General features: G+C 38.1%; 1 protein-coding gene across 1 annotated transcript in view; it reads right to left on the bottom strand.

Moving 5' to 3' along the window:
- Positions 1-1609: 1609 nt before the first annotated feature.
- adcy9 (adenylate cyclase 9) overlaps positions 1610-17542 on the bottom strand; it is an 81968-nt gene continuing 66035 nt past the window's right edge. The window contains exons 7-11 of the mRNA XM_062033026.1: positions 16959-17118; positions 16657-16799; positions 13340-13369; positions 7510-7783; positions 1610-2837 (exon numbers count right to left, since the gene is read on the bottom strand). Coding sequence (XP_061889010.1) covers positions 1917-2837; positions 7510-7783; positions 13340-13369; positions 16657-16799; positions 16959-17118 — 1528 coding nt within the window. The 3' untranslated portion in view covers positions 1610-1916. The remainder of the gene's footprint in view (positions 2838-7509; positions 7784-13339; positions 13370-16656; positions 16800-16958; positions 17119-17542) is intronic.

The following is a 17542-nucleotide window of genomic DNA, read 5'->3' as shown; positions in this document are numbered from 1 at the left end:
GAATATCGTGCAAATGTTTGTTTATTCCAGCAATTAGATTTACAAGGTGAAACTAACATTATGACGTAGGCTCATAACATGCAAATCAAGATATTTCAAGACTTTTTATATATATATATATATATATATATATATATATATATATATATATATATATATATATATATATATATATATATATATATATATATATATATATATATATATATTGTGGTGATTGATTATGGCTTACAGCCTATGAAAAACTTGATTTAAAAATCCCAGAAATTTTGGGGTTTAAAAAAAAAAAGCCATTCATCCATTTTGAGCCTATCTCAGCTGCACACGGAAGGCAGGGTAAACCCTGGACAAGTCGCCACCTCATCACAGGGCCAACACAGATAGACAGACAACATTCACACTCACATTCACACACTAGGGCCAATTTAGTGTTGCCAATCAACTTATCCCCAGGTGCATGTTTTTGGAGGTGGGAGGAAGTCAGAGTACCCGGAGGGAACCCACGCAAAAAAGCCATGATCATCAAAATTATAATAAATAAAAGCTCGACATATCTCAATTTGCATATACAGTAAGGAAGGGATTCACCTGGCCCCATTCCTGGGGGGGGATCTCACTTAAAAAGAAGCTGGGGAGCTAATCATTTTGAAATACAGTCTACTGAAAATTATGGAAAGCGTCACTCTACATAGCAACTGATGCTCTGTTCAAAGTTGGAATTGCCAGAAAATACATTTAAAATATTCAACACTCTACTGCCATCTGTTTGCTAAAGTGGATAGTGGCCGTCTCCATTCGTCACGTTTCATGTGTCAGGTCAACCGTGACGAATGGGACCATATGAATCCCCTTCCTACTGTAATGAGTTTATATCACACATTAGTTTTACATTTGAAGTTGAATTGCAGAAATTAATGGACTTTGGCACTATATTCAAATTTTGTGAGTTTCATCTGTATAGACTCACTGACGCTGCAAAAAGCAGTGACCTTTAAACTGAAGGTTTTTTTAATTCTACAGCCACCTTTCAGGTCTAGAAGAGTTTCATGCCCGTCACGAAGAACTTGGGTCACAGTATCAAGTCTAGTTAAAGTGCCTTCTGTTTTTTTTGGTGACAATCTCCCTTTTTTCCCCCAATTTTTTACAATATTTAATTTTGTGCTTTTATATGTACTGTGACAGGAAATATATGTCAATGCTATCTCACCTCTAAATACAAGTGGTTGAGAAATAAAAACATTGTGCAAGACCTGTGCTTTAAATGTGCATTTACAACAAAATGAAATCTATGCAGCCTGCTTTGAAGCACATTCTCTTATATTGTGAATACTGTATAAAGCCCTCATATACATAGAGAAAGTTAACACTGCTTCATGTGATTCCCTCATTCTTTCCATAATTCAGCCTATAACGCTGCGCTGGCACTTGATTGATCTAAAATGATTTTCTCTTAAAGTAAGATCAAGTTAGAATGATATGGCACAACAATAACGACTTTTTTGGGGGGGCAGGGGAATACAAATAAATCCTCACATTGAAAGTAAAAGCGTAAGAAACCACAGAGAATTCAGCAGTCTACGTATTACGGGGATACAAAAAGCCACACAAAGATTGCTCAAACTTTGTTCGGTATTCATATTTGTTCTGTTCTAGTCCTGAAGGCACTTAATAACAAAGTGAATAATACAAAACATGAACACCTTCCCCCTTGCTTCCTTCTTTACTCCTGTGTTCAACACAGGCTCCGCCCATTGCAACACTTCATTCCAATAAACCACGCCAGTAGCGTTGAGGTTTTTTTTTCCTCTTCGACCTCAACCATATTCCTCGTCAAAACTTGCCAAGAGGAGGCGACATCCTGCTCTGGAGTGTTAGCAGCTCAGGTAAGCAGGAGGGGGTACAGAGGTCAGGTTTGATCAGAGACGGGCATAGAATTCCTCATTGAATGTCGTCAGCTCATCAGCCTCCTCCTCCATATTGTTCTCTTCAAGTGCAGGGGACTGTGCACCTCTGGGTAGTGACACAATATCCGAGGAGGTGGAAGGGAAGTGATAGTCTTTGGTGGAGTACTGCCCAGCGTCCCTATATCCTTCTTTCCTGGCCTCTGTGGATGGAGCTGCGACTATCTTGGGCCTCACTGCACTCTGTAGATGAGGAGGGACTGTGGATGGAGATGAAGGTGTTCCGACTCTGGCGTTCCCCTCCGTTTGATCTTGGCACATACATTCCCCATTTTTAGGATACAGAAAGGTCCTCATTTGGCCTTTGCCCTTCACATTCACAGTACCTCTATAATCAAACTTCAAGCCCATGGCGCTGAGCACAGCGTGGCTTTCTTCGCTCACCTGCACCCGACACTCCACGCCCGTGGAGTCCATGCGGCTGGCAATGTTGACCGTGTCCCCCCAGATGTCGTAGAGCAGCTTAGTGGTGCCAATCACCCCGGCCGTCAGCGGCCCGTGGTTGAATCCGATGCGGAGCTTGAAACCAAAGCCCAGCATGTTCTTGTTGAAGTCGTCCAGCACGCCCATCATCTCCAGGGCGAAGTTGAACAGCGCCCTCAGGTGAGCATGCGGAGAGTCCTCTTCGTTCTCCGCCAACTGCCGAACGTTCAGCCCAGATGCCGCCATGTAGGTGGCGCCGATTGTCTTGATTTTTTCCACGCTTTTGAATTCGGGTTTTCGTAGGAGCTCATCGAAGTCACCGATGAGCTCATTGAGGACCCGGTAGCATTCTTTGCCTCCCTCGTAGCTCTCTTCATAGAACTCACTGAAGTTTACAATACTGGCGAAGATCACGCCCACGCTGTCGTGGTTTTTGGAGTAGCTCTGTGTCACCTGGGAACAATCAAAACAAACATGTATGACACCAAGTTTGAAGCAAGTTTTATATATGATACTTCAAGCATACCTAAATTAATACATAAGCCACTCACATTGTACACAGAACACATAAATCCCAATTTTGCACATAAGAAGCGTTTGCAGTTGTCTTACATGTATGCAACGTTAAACGGTATAAATGATAATCACAGTAAAACTCCCAACCGTTTTAAATAAACATTTTCAAAAACCGTGATTGATAACTGCACTTTGATAAACTCATGGACTGACTGGCGCCAGCTCGCAAGCTTAAATGCTAACATGAAAACAAGACACTAATGATTTCTCCATTAATAAACAATATAGCTCAATCCAAAGTTATGTAAATACATTACTAACCAACTAAGATATTCCATTGTGCACATTAAACCTAAGAGCTGTGTTTTCTTCGAACAGAGTCATTGTTCTATACTAAGAAGAATACCAGACAAAGCTGTTTTTTTCTACATTGCCGAAATAAGATAATAATAAAATACTTAATTTGTTACACACTTTTATTTAAATACATCTTAAAGTTCTAAAGTACAAACCAATATTTAAAACAATAAAAGCGTAGCCGTTAAAACAGATAAAATACTAAGACTAAAACACTATCAGTGAAGCATAAGAAAGACAAACCAAGCAAAATAGTGCATTTTCTAACAATGTGTCAATTTAATTCAGTTATAAAATAGTTTTCAAAAATGGTACTGTGTGTATTAGTACTTTTTTAACACTTTCAACAATACCAAGATATTAATGATAAATGTGATAATTTTATAATAAATGATAAATGGGTTATACTTGTATAGCGCTTTTCTACCTTCACGGTACTCAAAGCGCTTTGACAGTATTTCCACATTCACCCATTCACACACACATTCACACACTGATGGCGGGAGCTGCCATGCAAGGCACTACCAGCAGCCATCAGGAGCAAGGGTGAAGTGTCTTGCCCAAGGACACAACGGATGTGACTAGGATGGTAGAAGGTGGGGATTGAACCCCAGTAACCAGCAACCCTCAGGTCATGATGACCTTGAAATGACATTTTCATATTGTTCAATTCCTAATGCTTAATCACCTTTTTTACAATATACAGTTCAAAATTGTTTGTATACTAGTTATACTATATATTTTTACTGTTTTTATATACTATATAGTGATTACAACACAGAGAGTGGAAAACACAATTTCGATGCTCTGTGCGTTTTGGACACATGGCGAATTGACAAGACTTGAATCTTACATGACATATAATGCAGCAATAACACACAAGAATACTATAATTAAATTTTTTTTTAATCCCTGTGTCTTATTGTAGCAACTGGCAGCTACAGAACAGTGTTAATCAGTCCCTCCAGGATTTTGCAGCCTTTTTTCTTTCTTTTTTAGAAAGTTGCGGCAAAAGTTGCAATGTTTTGATAACATTGATTCAAGTTGTGATTTTATGAAGTTGTTATCAATGTTTTAAGTGTTCCTTGTAACTTGAACCTCAAAAAGCGCAGAATTTCTACAACAGTTGGAAAACAAATACTGTATTGATGTGTTTACTCCTTTACTACCACACAGACTTAAAAGTCGACACTACAATGCAGTAATAGCACATACCCTGGGGCTAATTGTCAAATTACTCTACTGTTTAAATCAATTATAACTGATAGTAGGAATAATTGATTATAATTACAGAAAGCAACACCACTAAAGGTTTCCTAATTGTCTCTGACATCCACAAGTTACAGGCATTCTCCGTGTATGTTTTACATTTGAGTGTTTGCCCAATTTAAACATTCATTTATGTTCCAACACATTTATCCCCGCACATGGTGTGCTAACAACAACTTGGTTCTTAACACTAACAAAACCAAAGAACTAATTGTAGACTTCCGCAGAAAAGGGCAGAAAAATCACCCTCTACTTTTACTTAATAACAACCTCGTTATCATTCCGCAGAAATGAATGGTAAACTTTTACAATTGTGCCATCAGCAGTGTCCTAACTTACGGCTTTTTAGTGTGGTTTGCTAGCTGCACTAAAGCGAACCAACAGGCCCTCCAGCGAGTGGTTAAAGCGGCGGGGAAAATTACAAGGACAATACTCCCAGAGATGAGTGCCATGTACACAACTAGCTGCCTAAAGAGAGTACGCAACATCCTGAAGGACAGATACCACCCAGCACATGGCCTCTTCAACCTGCTACCCTCTGGAAGGAGGTATAGATCGATTCGCGCCAGGACCACCAGAATGTCTCACAGTCTGTATCCCCAGGCTGTGAGACTGCTAAATGAACAGCCTGCCCCTTTACTGCCCCCGACCATCTTATTACCTCACTCTTCACCACCTCAATAATTGTGCTCTGGACATTTCATTGCTGCAACATCAATGTAACACCCATCAGACATCTGACTCTTCCCACCCCCACGCCACTCTATTCGCAATCTTCTTGACAATGCTGAAATTTAAACTATTGTCAACCTGCATTTCAATGCAGTTTCTACGCCGCTAGACGAAGCCCAAACAAAATCTCGTTGACATGAATGACTTAAGTGTTATTATGACAATGACAATAAAAGGAATTGATTGATTGATTGACATCAAGAGCATTTGTCAACTGATATATGAATGAGTGACGACCAGATATTATCATATCTGACATGTAAATGTTGCCGCTTTGCTAGACCAGCATTGCAAATAAATATGTTCTTAATTGTTTACCCTGGACAAACTAAGGTGAAATAAATGTACAAATACATATAAACTGGGAAGTAAATGTTTATATACAATATTACACAGAAGGCTTAGCGCCGTTGAAAGTACATTATGTCTGAGCTACGGCGGAGAATCACATTTGAACCGTTTGATCAATCAAGCATTGAAATATTGTTACACGTTGCTGTTTCTACTTCATCTACACAAGAAACTAACATACGTTTTGATTAGACAGTTGACATGAGCGTTTGCTCAAAGACAAATTAAATTGCTCTAAATGAGGCCGATTTGCCACAATGTACGGGAAAGTTGCATACTTTGGACTCAGTGGAGAGGCCGCACATAATGGAATTGAATGGAATGTAACTTTATTGTCGTTGCGCTTAAAAAATAATTTGCAGTGATTGGTTGAATTTGATTGAATTGGTGCAATCGCAACATTGCAAATTCCTGGAGGGACTGGTTAGTGTTAAATTTGTCGTTTTCGCCTTCCATGAACGTAAAGTGAGTCCTAACTGATGAGCACAGGGAAAAGTTGTATTTGCTAATGTTGTTTTGGTTTGATTGCAGCCAAAAGTAGCCTGTTTGACATTTGCAATACATTAATTGTTGATTGACCGCCTCGTCTTACAATGTTCAAGTACACGTTACAAAATGAGCCGCTGCAGCCAATATTGAGTATGGCTTGGCCCTGTTTACATTGGTAAACTTCCCTACCAGACAACTTCAAGAGTAGTGCTGGCTATCAAATTGATAGCCTGGGCTTTTAGTTTGGTAGTCAGCACGCTCGTCTCTCATGTCGGCGACCTGGGTTCGAGCAGTAGGAAAAACCCAATGCAGCCGAGAGAGTGAGTATACGACCGCTGCACACACACTGACACTGTGTTCTCCGCGGGTTACGCATGCAATAGCTAATTCTCAAGCCAGTCTGGCGTGTACGGACCAAAAATAAGTCTTTAATAAATTTATGGAGTGCATTCACAACCACGTAACGTTTTAACACGGAACAGCGTAAACCAAGGACCACCTGTAATTCCGTAATGACATAGAACATTGCTTTATGAGTAGAGGTGTGTATAATTTGCATTTTACAAAATATATACTTTTTACATTAAAAAATTAGAAATTAAATCTACAACAAATGGTTGACGTTTTTTTTAAATTCTACAGCCACTTTTAATTAAAGCAGCAAAACGAGTAAATCACAGAATGTTCCAAAAACGACTTGCATGTGTTGTAATGTTCCGTGTTTAACTTAGTCTGTTAAACTTGAATGTCACAAAATTCCACAAAAATTAAAATAGAATTGTTTTGTTTTTGTTTATTATGTGAGTAGAATGTGAACGATCCCTACTGATACCTATTTCTTTTTAAGGTCTGTTTACCAGGAGTGCTACAAAAAAAAGGGATCGATTCACATCTGAATCACAAATCTTACTTATTCGATTCTATAGCGATTCATAATTTTCAACAAACAACTAAAAAAATAAATGAAAATGATAGGCCATCTCTGGGCTTCCTCACTGCGCATTACGTCAGCAGCCAAGAGGAGCTTTTGTTTTATACCAAATCATATACTGCGAGGATCGATTTGAATCGAATAGTCTCCCTAAGAATCTGAGTCGAATCCTGAGTTGTTGTAAAATCCCAAACCCTCCTGTTAACTACTGTTTACGTATGCAGTGATGCCATCACGGCACCTAGATTAGGTAGCCATTCCTATAGATGGAAGACCTGTTTTTGGAGAAATTTTTACCGGGCAAAAACCAGAATAGTCTTAAAAATTCATGTCTTCAATATCACATACTGTATTATACAACATAATATATCACATTAAAAATATTGAAGATATGCTTCTTTAAATGAGATGTAGTTATTCTAAAGAAGAACTATAAAAAGTCAGCTCAGGTAACATTTGTGATTCAATAGTGACAAAAACCTTGAGTTGGTCAGCAACATGGATGGGGATTATGTTGCCCAGTAACCACTCCGCTTGGTCCCGCATCGTCTGGATGTTGGAGCGGTGCTTGTCAGCCTCCACGTTGCCATGGTAATGTAGACGGTAGCTGACCTCAAACTCGCGGTTGAGAAACCAGACCAGGAGAAGAAGCAGAAAGAAGGCAAGGACTGCCTCTGGCACCAGAAGATCGTGAGGTCGCGGAGGAACATCAGCGCCGGGTGAACCGTCCCCACTTAATGTGGAGATGTTCAATCTGAAAAAGGATTGGAACAGAACGAGAGTGAAGGATTTGAGAGGATTAAAAGGAGGAACCAAACAATCCACAACAGATAATACTTGGACAAATGTACCTAAATAAAAATGTTTTTGATCACACTACTAAAAACTCATTACCTAAACCATGAACTTAAGATGTGTTTCCACAAAGCTGCACAGTTTGGTTTGTTACAGTACACTATTTCTGAGGTTATAAATATCACCTGTACCCACTTAACTATTAGGTGGTAATGTACCTTAGGGGTACAGCAAGACCCACTGCAGTTTGTTGATTAGTAAACAGTAGGAGTGCTAAAAAAACGATTCACATAGAAATTGTTTAAAATATATATATTTATATGTCAGTATGTATATTTTTTGCAATTTTCAAAACTACATTTTTGAATTAAAAACAAACAACTATTATTGGTAGTGTTATTATTGATACTGTTGATTTTATTAATTTCTTCTTTTCTTCTTTTTTTAGTATTGTATTTATATGTTTTCTCAATTTCTTTGTACATTTCTAAGTTCTGTAAAGCTGGGATTGGGTTGGAGTTGGGTTTGCTCCATTTGTTTTAATTATACTGATTTACATTCTGTGATTTTTGGAAATAAAATTTAACAATTTTTTTTTAGAAAGACGTTTTTTAGGCCAACACGAGTCGTACGTCAGCAGCCAAGAAAAGCATTTAAAACCTGTAACGCATTTTGAAAATGATGTACTATAATTTATACACCAAATAATAAATTACAAGACTTGCGTTGAATTGAGAATCAATTCTGAATCAAATCGTCGTCCCAAAAACCGGATCAAATTGTGTGGCATCTAAAGATTCCCCCTCAAGCAAACAGACAATCGTTACTTTTGTCCTGGGTGTCCAAAATGTATCCACTGATCAAAAGATGTGGAGAGCCACTTTGATATTTTTGGATATAATTTGTACTTTGTCTAAAAAAAAAAAAAAAGATTTTATAAAGTTATTCTTAGTTATAGCGGTACCTCGGTTTCTGTTAGTAAAACGTCTGAAAAGGTCTACTGAATACCAAATCGTACCGAAACCAAAGAGATTTTTCCAATAAGAATACATGCAAACCCAATTAATCCATTCCATAAACCCCAAACATGCAAAAAAGAATAACACAAAACGTAATTTCTAGAAAATAATTATAGTTTTACATGCAGAAAAATAGAAGAAGAATGTGGAGTGGAGAGCTGCACAAACAAAATTTATTTCTTGAATTCAATAGTGTTTCTCACCTTCTTTATCAAAATGCCGGCAGTCGTGCCAATAAAAAAAACAAAAAAAACACAGACATTGAGTCACCGATGCGTGAGATGCTTTGTTGGATTGCTTGATTCCACAGAAAAATATGCGGGCAAATAGACTCGTTTGTTTTGTGCAATACTTGACTGTACAATAACCAAGATGGTAAATTTAAAATTCTACAAAGTGGGGAATACAAAAAATAGGATACCACTGTATTTGAAACAATATTTTTCACTATAAATTGTGCCCTGTTTGCTCCATTTTTCCCAATGTTTTAAATTTATTACAGAAATGTTCCAAAAACGATCCCTGGTCTTTGGACACCCCTGCCCTTTTAAGTGGTCCGTGAGTAACATAATAGTTGTATTTTTGTGGCACAATCGCAAACCGCTACATGCACTATTGATATTAGACAACATTTTATTAAAGTTAGTAATAATTGTAGTTAGTAATACCCCCCCATAAGTAAGTTGAAATTTCATGACAATCAAATATGATGAAGCATTGGCGTCGTTAGGTTAGGCCTATTTTAGGGAGGCTGAAGCCCCACTAAAATATTCATAAGCCCCCCTAAATAATTTGGAGTTATTTATTTATTTATTACAAAAAATTGCAGGAAAAAGTCAATATAAATCTACCATCAGTAACGCCTGCATTACGTTCAGTGCGTTCACAACACTGCAGGGTAGGATGTCCAATTCAGACTTTTTTTTGTCAAATACGATCTTTGTCTGTAGCCATTCACATTACAAAAAAATCTGTCGAGACTCCAATGTGAATGCAAACTGACCCAATTACAGACATGGCATCATGACATCGCACGTCCTGCAGTGTTTCCGGAAATAAACTCGGAAGTAGACATGCTTCAATTCTAGTCGTTTCAGTACTGGCGCACTTGTGGCAATGACAATGATTCTGTGCAATCACAGTCAACCTATTCTGAACCGCGGAGAAGATTATGAAAGAAGATAACTCCCGCAGTTTTGTGGACAATTGCGTGTTGGCGATCAGTGGTGAAACATTGATTGACGTGAGGTCTGACAACATTATTTTCGCCTGTTTCTGCTAATTTGTCAACTCATTTATTTTGTAATCGTCTATTTCGGTGACCAATGATGCCGCTTATAACAAGCATCATCATTATTCGCCATTATGCAAGCGGAGCGCGTTAAGAGTTCACACTGAAGTCGCATCATAACACTCTGATTGATTTGTAATATAAAAGTCATAATAATAATGTCTAAAATATTGCTGACAGAAAAAATACTTGATAACATGATAAGCGAATCACACTACTACAGCTTTGCAGTACAGGTGTGCTACTTAAACTTAATTGATGTATTTTAATAGCCTTAGTGTTATTTTAGAGAAGTGTTTTGGGGGTTCAGAAGACTGGATGCACTGACAGACTCATACTCAAAAAGGTGGACCTTTTTTCATCTTTACTTTTATCGTTTTCGACATAAAAGGCAAGTTATTGTAATAGTCCATATCACCCATTCCTACTGACCAGGTGAGGCCTTTTCTTTCCACCAGAACCTCCTCTGTTTTCAGGTCAACTCTGTAGTGCTGTGCAAGTTGGTTTACACTGCTATCATCTGTGCAACGTATCTCTGTTTGCAAGTTGCTTCCTAGCTTTTCCATGAAACAACACTGTCCTTATGTGTGTGGGCCATCTCATGCTTACTAAAGATGACAAAAGCTTTCTTCCAATTCCACTTTCAACCATGTAGTAGGGTTGTACGGTACACCGGTATTAGTATAGTACCGCGATATTAATGAATCCTATTCGGTACTATACTGCCTCTGAAAAATACCGGTCTCCCACCCCCCCGCGCCCCCGTCGTCGTCACGTCGCGTCATTGCTGGTTTACGAGCAGACGAGCATGTTCGGTAGCGCACAATCACAGAGTACTTACAAGCAGACACAGTGTGTAGACAGAAAAGGCAGAACGGACGCATTTTGGCTTAAAAACTAACGATAAAGGTGAAGTTATAACACTGAAACGCCCACCGGAAGAGGTGCTTTAAGACATGGCGAATTCTGCAGTGTTTTAGCTACTTCTAAATCACTAATCCTCGCCTCCATGGCGACAAATAAAGTAAGTTTCTTACAAGTATCATCCCTGCAGGACGAGGAATAGCTAAACATGCTTCACTACACACCGTAGCTCACCGGCGTCAAAATGTAGACAAACGGCATTGGTGGATCTACACCTAACATCCACTGTAATGATACCAAGTACAGGAGCGTATCTAGTCGATACTACTATGATTACATCTATATTTTTTGGCATCACAACATCTTTCGTTTTTTTTTTTTTAATTTATATTATGTTTATAAACTCAGGAAATATGTCCCTGGACACATGAGGACTTTGAATATTACCAATGTATGATCCTGTAACTACTTGGTATCAAATTGATAGCCAAATTTGTATCATCCAAAACTAATGTATCAAACAACAGAAGAATAAATGATTATTACATTTTAACAGAAGTGTAGATAGAACATGTTAAAAGAGAAAGTAAGCAGATAATAACAGTAAATGAACACATAGATTAATAATCCATTTTCTACCACTTGTCCTTAATAATGTTGACAAAATAATAGAATGGGAAATGACACAATATGTTACTGCATATGTCAGCAGACTAATTAGGAGTCTTTGTTTGTTTACTTACTAATAAAAGACAAGTTGTCTTGTATGTTCACTATTTTATTTAAGGACAAACTTACAATAAATGTAAATGGTAGATGGGTTATACTTGTATAGCGCTTTTCTACCTTCAAGGTACTCAAAGCGCTTTGTCACTATTTCCTCATTCACCCATTCACACACACAATCACACACTGATGGCGGGAGCTGCCATGCAAGGCGCTAACCACGACCCATCAGGAGCAAGGGTGAAGTATCTTGCTCAAGGACACAACGGACGTGACGAGGTTGGTAGAAGGTGGGGATTGAACCAGGAACCCTCAAGTTGCTGGCACGGCCACTCTCCCAACTGCGCCACGCCGTCCCCATAAGAAACATATGTTTAATGTACCGTAGGATTTTTTTGTTAAAATAAAGCCAATAATGCAATTTGTTGTGGTCCCCTTTATTTAGAAAAGTATCGAAATAATTTTGGTACCGGTACCAAAATATTGGTATCGGCACAACACTACCACCCATCCATTTTCTACCGCTTGTCCCTTTTGGGGTCGCAGGGGGTCGCTGGAGCCTATCTCAGCTACAATCGGGCGGAAGGCGGTGTACACCCTGGACAAGTCGCCACCTCATCGCAGGGCCAACACAGATAGACAGACAACATTCACACTCACATTCACACACTAGGGCCAATTTAGTGTTGCCAATCAACCTATCCCCAGGTGCATGTCTTTGGAGGTGGGAGGAAGCCGGAGTACCCGGAGGGAACCCATGCAGTCACGGGGAGAACATGCAAACTCCACACAGAAAGATCCTGAGCCCGGGATTGAACTCAGGACTACTCAGGACCTTCGTATTGTGAGGCAGATGCACTAACCCCTGTTCCACCGTGCTGCCCTATTTAGAAAAGTATCGAAAAGTTTTAAAATAATTTTGGTACCGGTACCAAAATATTGGTATCGGCACAACACTACCATATAGATGTATTCAGTGTTTGTTTTGTAATTCTAATACAACGCCAAAAAGTTGTGAGCGAAAAGATCTTGCAAGTGCAAAGATTTTTCAAGGAACCTCCTGGGGGCTAAGCCCCCCTGTTCTTCAAACCTAGTGACGCCGCTGTGATGAAGTTAACCGTAAATTGTTCAATTATTGTTCTAAAAATGTACTATGAATAGCACACACTTTGTTCTCTGCGAGTGCACAAGTGACAGTGATTAAGTTAGAGGGAGGTGTAGATAACCTATTGTGATTACACATAATGACAGAGGTCATTTGCCTGATAAGAGTCAGCCATTTATTTGGCCAACTGAATAAAAGCCATAATCCTTTCCAAGTCCTCTGCAGTACAGTCAGTTGACATGGGGGCTGCAAAAATATATAAAAATACTAGCCAGTGCAGGCTTAATGCAGCTTTATCAACAGAAGTGACATTTAGCAGGCATTATTGCTGGTGCACGGGGAGAAACAGAGAGGGATATAGACAGAGGGGTTGGGGGGAGAATAATGAGATTGAGTAAAAGCAAGTGAAGGCTGCTGTTATGAAAACTATAAAAAGAAGTCTACTGCTCTTGTTGACCTTTGAAATGTCACTCATCCATCATACACATCTGTTCCCACGCAAACACTCACCCATGAACTGGCAAGCTGTTATTACTTGAGCTGAAAGAGAGGAGAGTGCTGTCAATCAGAACTGTTGACACATACAAACATATAAATCGGTTTGTCTTTGCCTGATAATTAGACATTTTGAGTTTGACTGTGAGCAAGAGAATTCCTGCAGCTTTAGATGCACTTGACAAAAATTTGGACAACCTGTCACAGCAAGGGGAATTGACCTATAAATTGAATGGCTTCCTCCACAACTATGGGTGGCACAATGCTGCCGGCCTTTTAGCCTCTCAGGGGCCATTTACACACTGTTCAATTCAAACCTGATAAAAACAGTTTCACTTTGTTTGTGTATCATAGGGGAGCTGCAGCATATCCTAGCTGACTTCAGGTGAGTGGTGGGGTACACCCTGCAATGGCTGCCAGTATGGATGTACGCCAATATTGGTATAAAAATGTGATATTGGATAATATCGATGTAATTTTTTTTTTGCTGTTAATCATATTGGATTTGTGATGACCTCATCAAACTTTGTTCCACAAATCAACAAGCATGCAAGCTCAAACCCAACATTATGGATGGTCAAATGGGACAAAATTAAATAAATAAATACATCTTTAAATAATTGCTTTAATGTATCATCATTAATTATATTTGGAATTACATGCATAAATGTTATTACATGTGTCATTAATTCATTTTAATGTAAAATTACATTTGATTATTGAATTATTTAATGATTTATTAAATTATTTCATGATTTATTAAATTATTTTATGATTTATTAAATTATTTTATGATTTAATTAATTACTCATAATTTAATTATTTATTTACGTAGTTCATGACAATTATATTAGCTCACAATTTATTTATTTTATGATTTATGTTCATGATTATATTAATTAACTAAGAACTATACAAATTATCAATATTAAACCCCAAGCACTGACTTCCATGGCTAAATTTTGACAGATAAAATAAATTCATGAAGCGCTGACAAACAGGTTCAGGAATTAATTAAATACATCCTGAAATCATCCTTATATCGCAAAATAAGTAATTAAATCATAAAATAAATACATCATGAAATTATTTAAAAAAACGTATGTACTATTAAATAATTAAATTAATCATGAAATAATTAATTAAATCATGAAACAATTAATTACATCATGAAACAGTTAAATAAATCATTAAATCATGAATGAATGAAATCAAAAATTAATTGAAATATTAAATAATTTCATGTAATTTTACATAAAACAGATTAAATTTCATAACACTGTTATGTGTTTAATTACAATTAGAAATAATTAACAACACATTAAATAATTATTTAAAGATGTATTTATTTATTTACTTGTGTCCCATATGACCCTCCATACAATATGTCCACAGAATGGAATTATTTCCAAGTTTCGCCTTCAGATTGTAAATATGTAATTAGCAATGACTGTTAAGTATTGGTTATGCGAAGAGGAAGAAGAGGGTCTTCCTTTAATACTTTGAATCCAATATCTTATCTCTGGAAAAATCATACAACCAGTTTGTTGATAATAGTAGATTCTTTAATAATCATTAATTAATAACCATACAATTCTTTAATGATTATTTTGTTGCAGTATTTGTCTAATTTTGTACAAATTGTGTTTATTTGTGAATTGCATCCAGTGGCATCGCAGTAAAAGAAGCATAATGTGTTCATTCATTACACCGGATGTGACCTGACATTAGTTTGAGGGAAAAGTTGCGATATATCGGATATCACTAATAAAGCCACAATTCAGCATCTTTAGTTGCCAGCCAAGTTGTTATACAGTGTAGCCACCCTCATGTTATTTGAGATGTTAACATGTCTACAATATTTGTGTGTGCAAGTGACAGCTGACAGTTTGACATTAACTGTGAAAACATCAATCAGCTCCATTGATAAAAATTGATTACATGTTTCTGTTATTCTGCTTGCTACATTATTGCTGATCATTGTGGTCTATAAAGTGATTGTTGATGATCACCTCCTCATCCTTTTTATAGCGTCTGATAGACGCTGCAGTATGTATTTTCAATTAAATAGTCGCATAGTTCAATGATCACGGTCCAGCCAAAATCGTTGTATGTATTAAACATCCGTTAGCCCAACCACGACTGATATGCGCGGTCGCCTTATTGTACGCCTCGTCGCGTAGACATCCATAAACTTGAGGGTTCCTAATACAAATCCAGCTTCCGCCATCCTAGTCACTGCTATTGTGTCTTTGGGCAAGACACTTTACCCACCTTGCCTCAAGTGATGAATAAATATGAATGAATGTTTGGTCATGGTCAAAGACGCTTGTAGGCGTAAATTGGCAGCCATGTTTCTGTCAGTCTACCCCAGGGCAGCTGTGGCTACAAAGGTAGCTTACCACCACCAACGATGGGTTCTCAGTGTTACGCGCTTTGAGTCACTAGAAAAAAACGCTATATAAATATAATCCATTATTATTATTAATATTATTATCATTATTATAGGGTTTTTCTTGGAGTGATTCTTTGATGAAAGCACATAGTGTCAGAGTGGGAGAATGCCACTCACATTTACCCGTAACATGTATGGTTTTGGAGTGCAGGGGGTAAAAAAACGCCCTGTTCATGACAAAGACATGTGTCACTGTGTAGCCTTTATATTGTTAGTTTTCTGTGTCTTCTTGAAGGACGGACGCATGAGTGATTAGGCCACATTCGTTTATGAATGGTGGAACACCGGCACAACTCCGGCGGAGTGTGCACTTACTGTGTGCGGCAGTTTGCATGTGATACTGGCAGCATATGCAAATGAAAGTGTTTGCATCAAATCATCCGGTCAGCTTTGGCGTTCCAAAAGATTTACAGTAAGAAAAAAAACAAATGCTAGCTTAATTTGGTTGACTTCCAAATCAAGGCTTAGTGTGAATGGAGCATGCAGAGTTGATTTTAGACTGATCCATTTAGTGTAATCACTTCCTAAAGGTTTTATCTACATGTGTTAGTACAACTAAATCAAGTGTTACCATGTAAACAAAATCTGTCTATCCATCCATCCTTTTCTAAACTAGTTATTCCAGTTCAGGGTAACATCTAGCTGGGCCTGAAGGAAGAGGACATGGAAAGTTTGCCAGTCAGACAAACACAGGGCAATCGTGAATGGGTCATTGAGTAGGAATCTATCCCATAATACGCAGCTAAGTGGACCACTAAACGACCATTCTCCAACATGGGCTGACTGATAAGTTTGGACGAGGGCAATGAAGCATTAATAGAGTTTAATAATAGAAAAATGTCAACATGCTTGTGTAAATATTGTTGGGTGTACTTACCTGTGCAAGGTGCGGTGAAGCAATAGCAACAAGGTGACCCCAGTAGCAGTGGCCAGCACTGAGCGCATCCAAAAACTTAGCTGGCAGAAGTTACAGTACTGAATGATGGCAAGGATGGTGGCACAACACAAGAACATAGTCAGCTGGAAGAAGGGGGAGGGAAAGGTGCTTCAGACAACTAGCAACATATTTTTGTAAACGCAAAACACAACCAGACAAATTCATAAAAGAGTGTAAAAAAAAAAGAAAAGACATTGGTCATTTGTAGCTAAAACATTGTCTTTTAGAACGCCCAAGTTTACCTGAAGAGGTAGCTGGACACCGAACGTAAGGTGGGACAAGACCGAGATGGCTGGTAAGGAGACCAACACGGCCCCGATCACATGACGAGCCACCCAGCCGGATACCACCAGGAGTAGAGAGCGGGTACAGTTCATCACTTCCTCCAAATAGAAGGCCATGCTGCAAGGAAGGAAATTATTCATGTCAGTATTAATCTACTATCTGTGACTCAAATATATTTATACTTTTATAAAAAAATGTACCGGTATATGCATTTGGACTTTTTTTTATCTAATACAAACCCTTTTTATGTGTTTTAGTGAGTTTCCTTTTTTTAATGTCACAATAAACATAACACCTCTAAATCCGTATCCTCCATTGTCCTCTAGTATAATTTTCTTTCTTTTAATCCAACATTATTGTTAATGTATCTCTTCCAAAAATGACTTTTTTTCATCATTTATACTTGGCGTTGATGGCATGCAAGGTGTTAAGTAAATAACACTCGGATTACATCAATCAATCCATCCTTCCATTTTCTACCGCTTGTCCCTTTCGGGGTTTCCGGGGGGGTCGCAGGATAGCCACAACTACGAATCTTAGA

This window comes from Entelurus aequoreus, linkage group LG22, assembly GCF_033978785.1.
Source record: "Entelurus aequoreus isolate RoL-2023_Sb linkage group LG22, RoL_Eaeq_v1.1, whole genome shotgun sequence".
In the NCBI taxonomy this organism is placed as follows: Eukaryota; Metazoa; Chordata; class Actinopteri; order Syngnathiformes; family Syngnathidae; genus Entelurus; species Entelurus aequoreus.
This window is presented reverse-complemented; position numbering and strand designations above follow the sequence as displayed.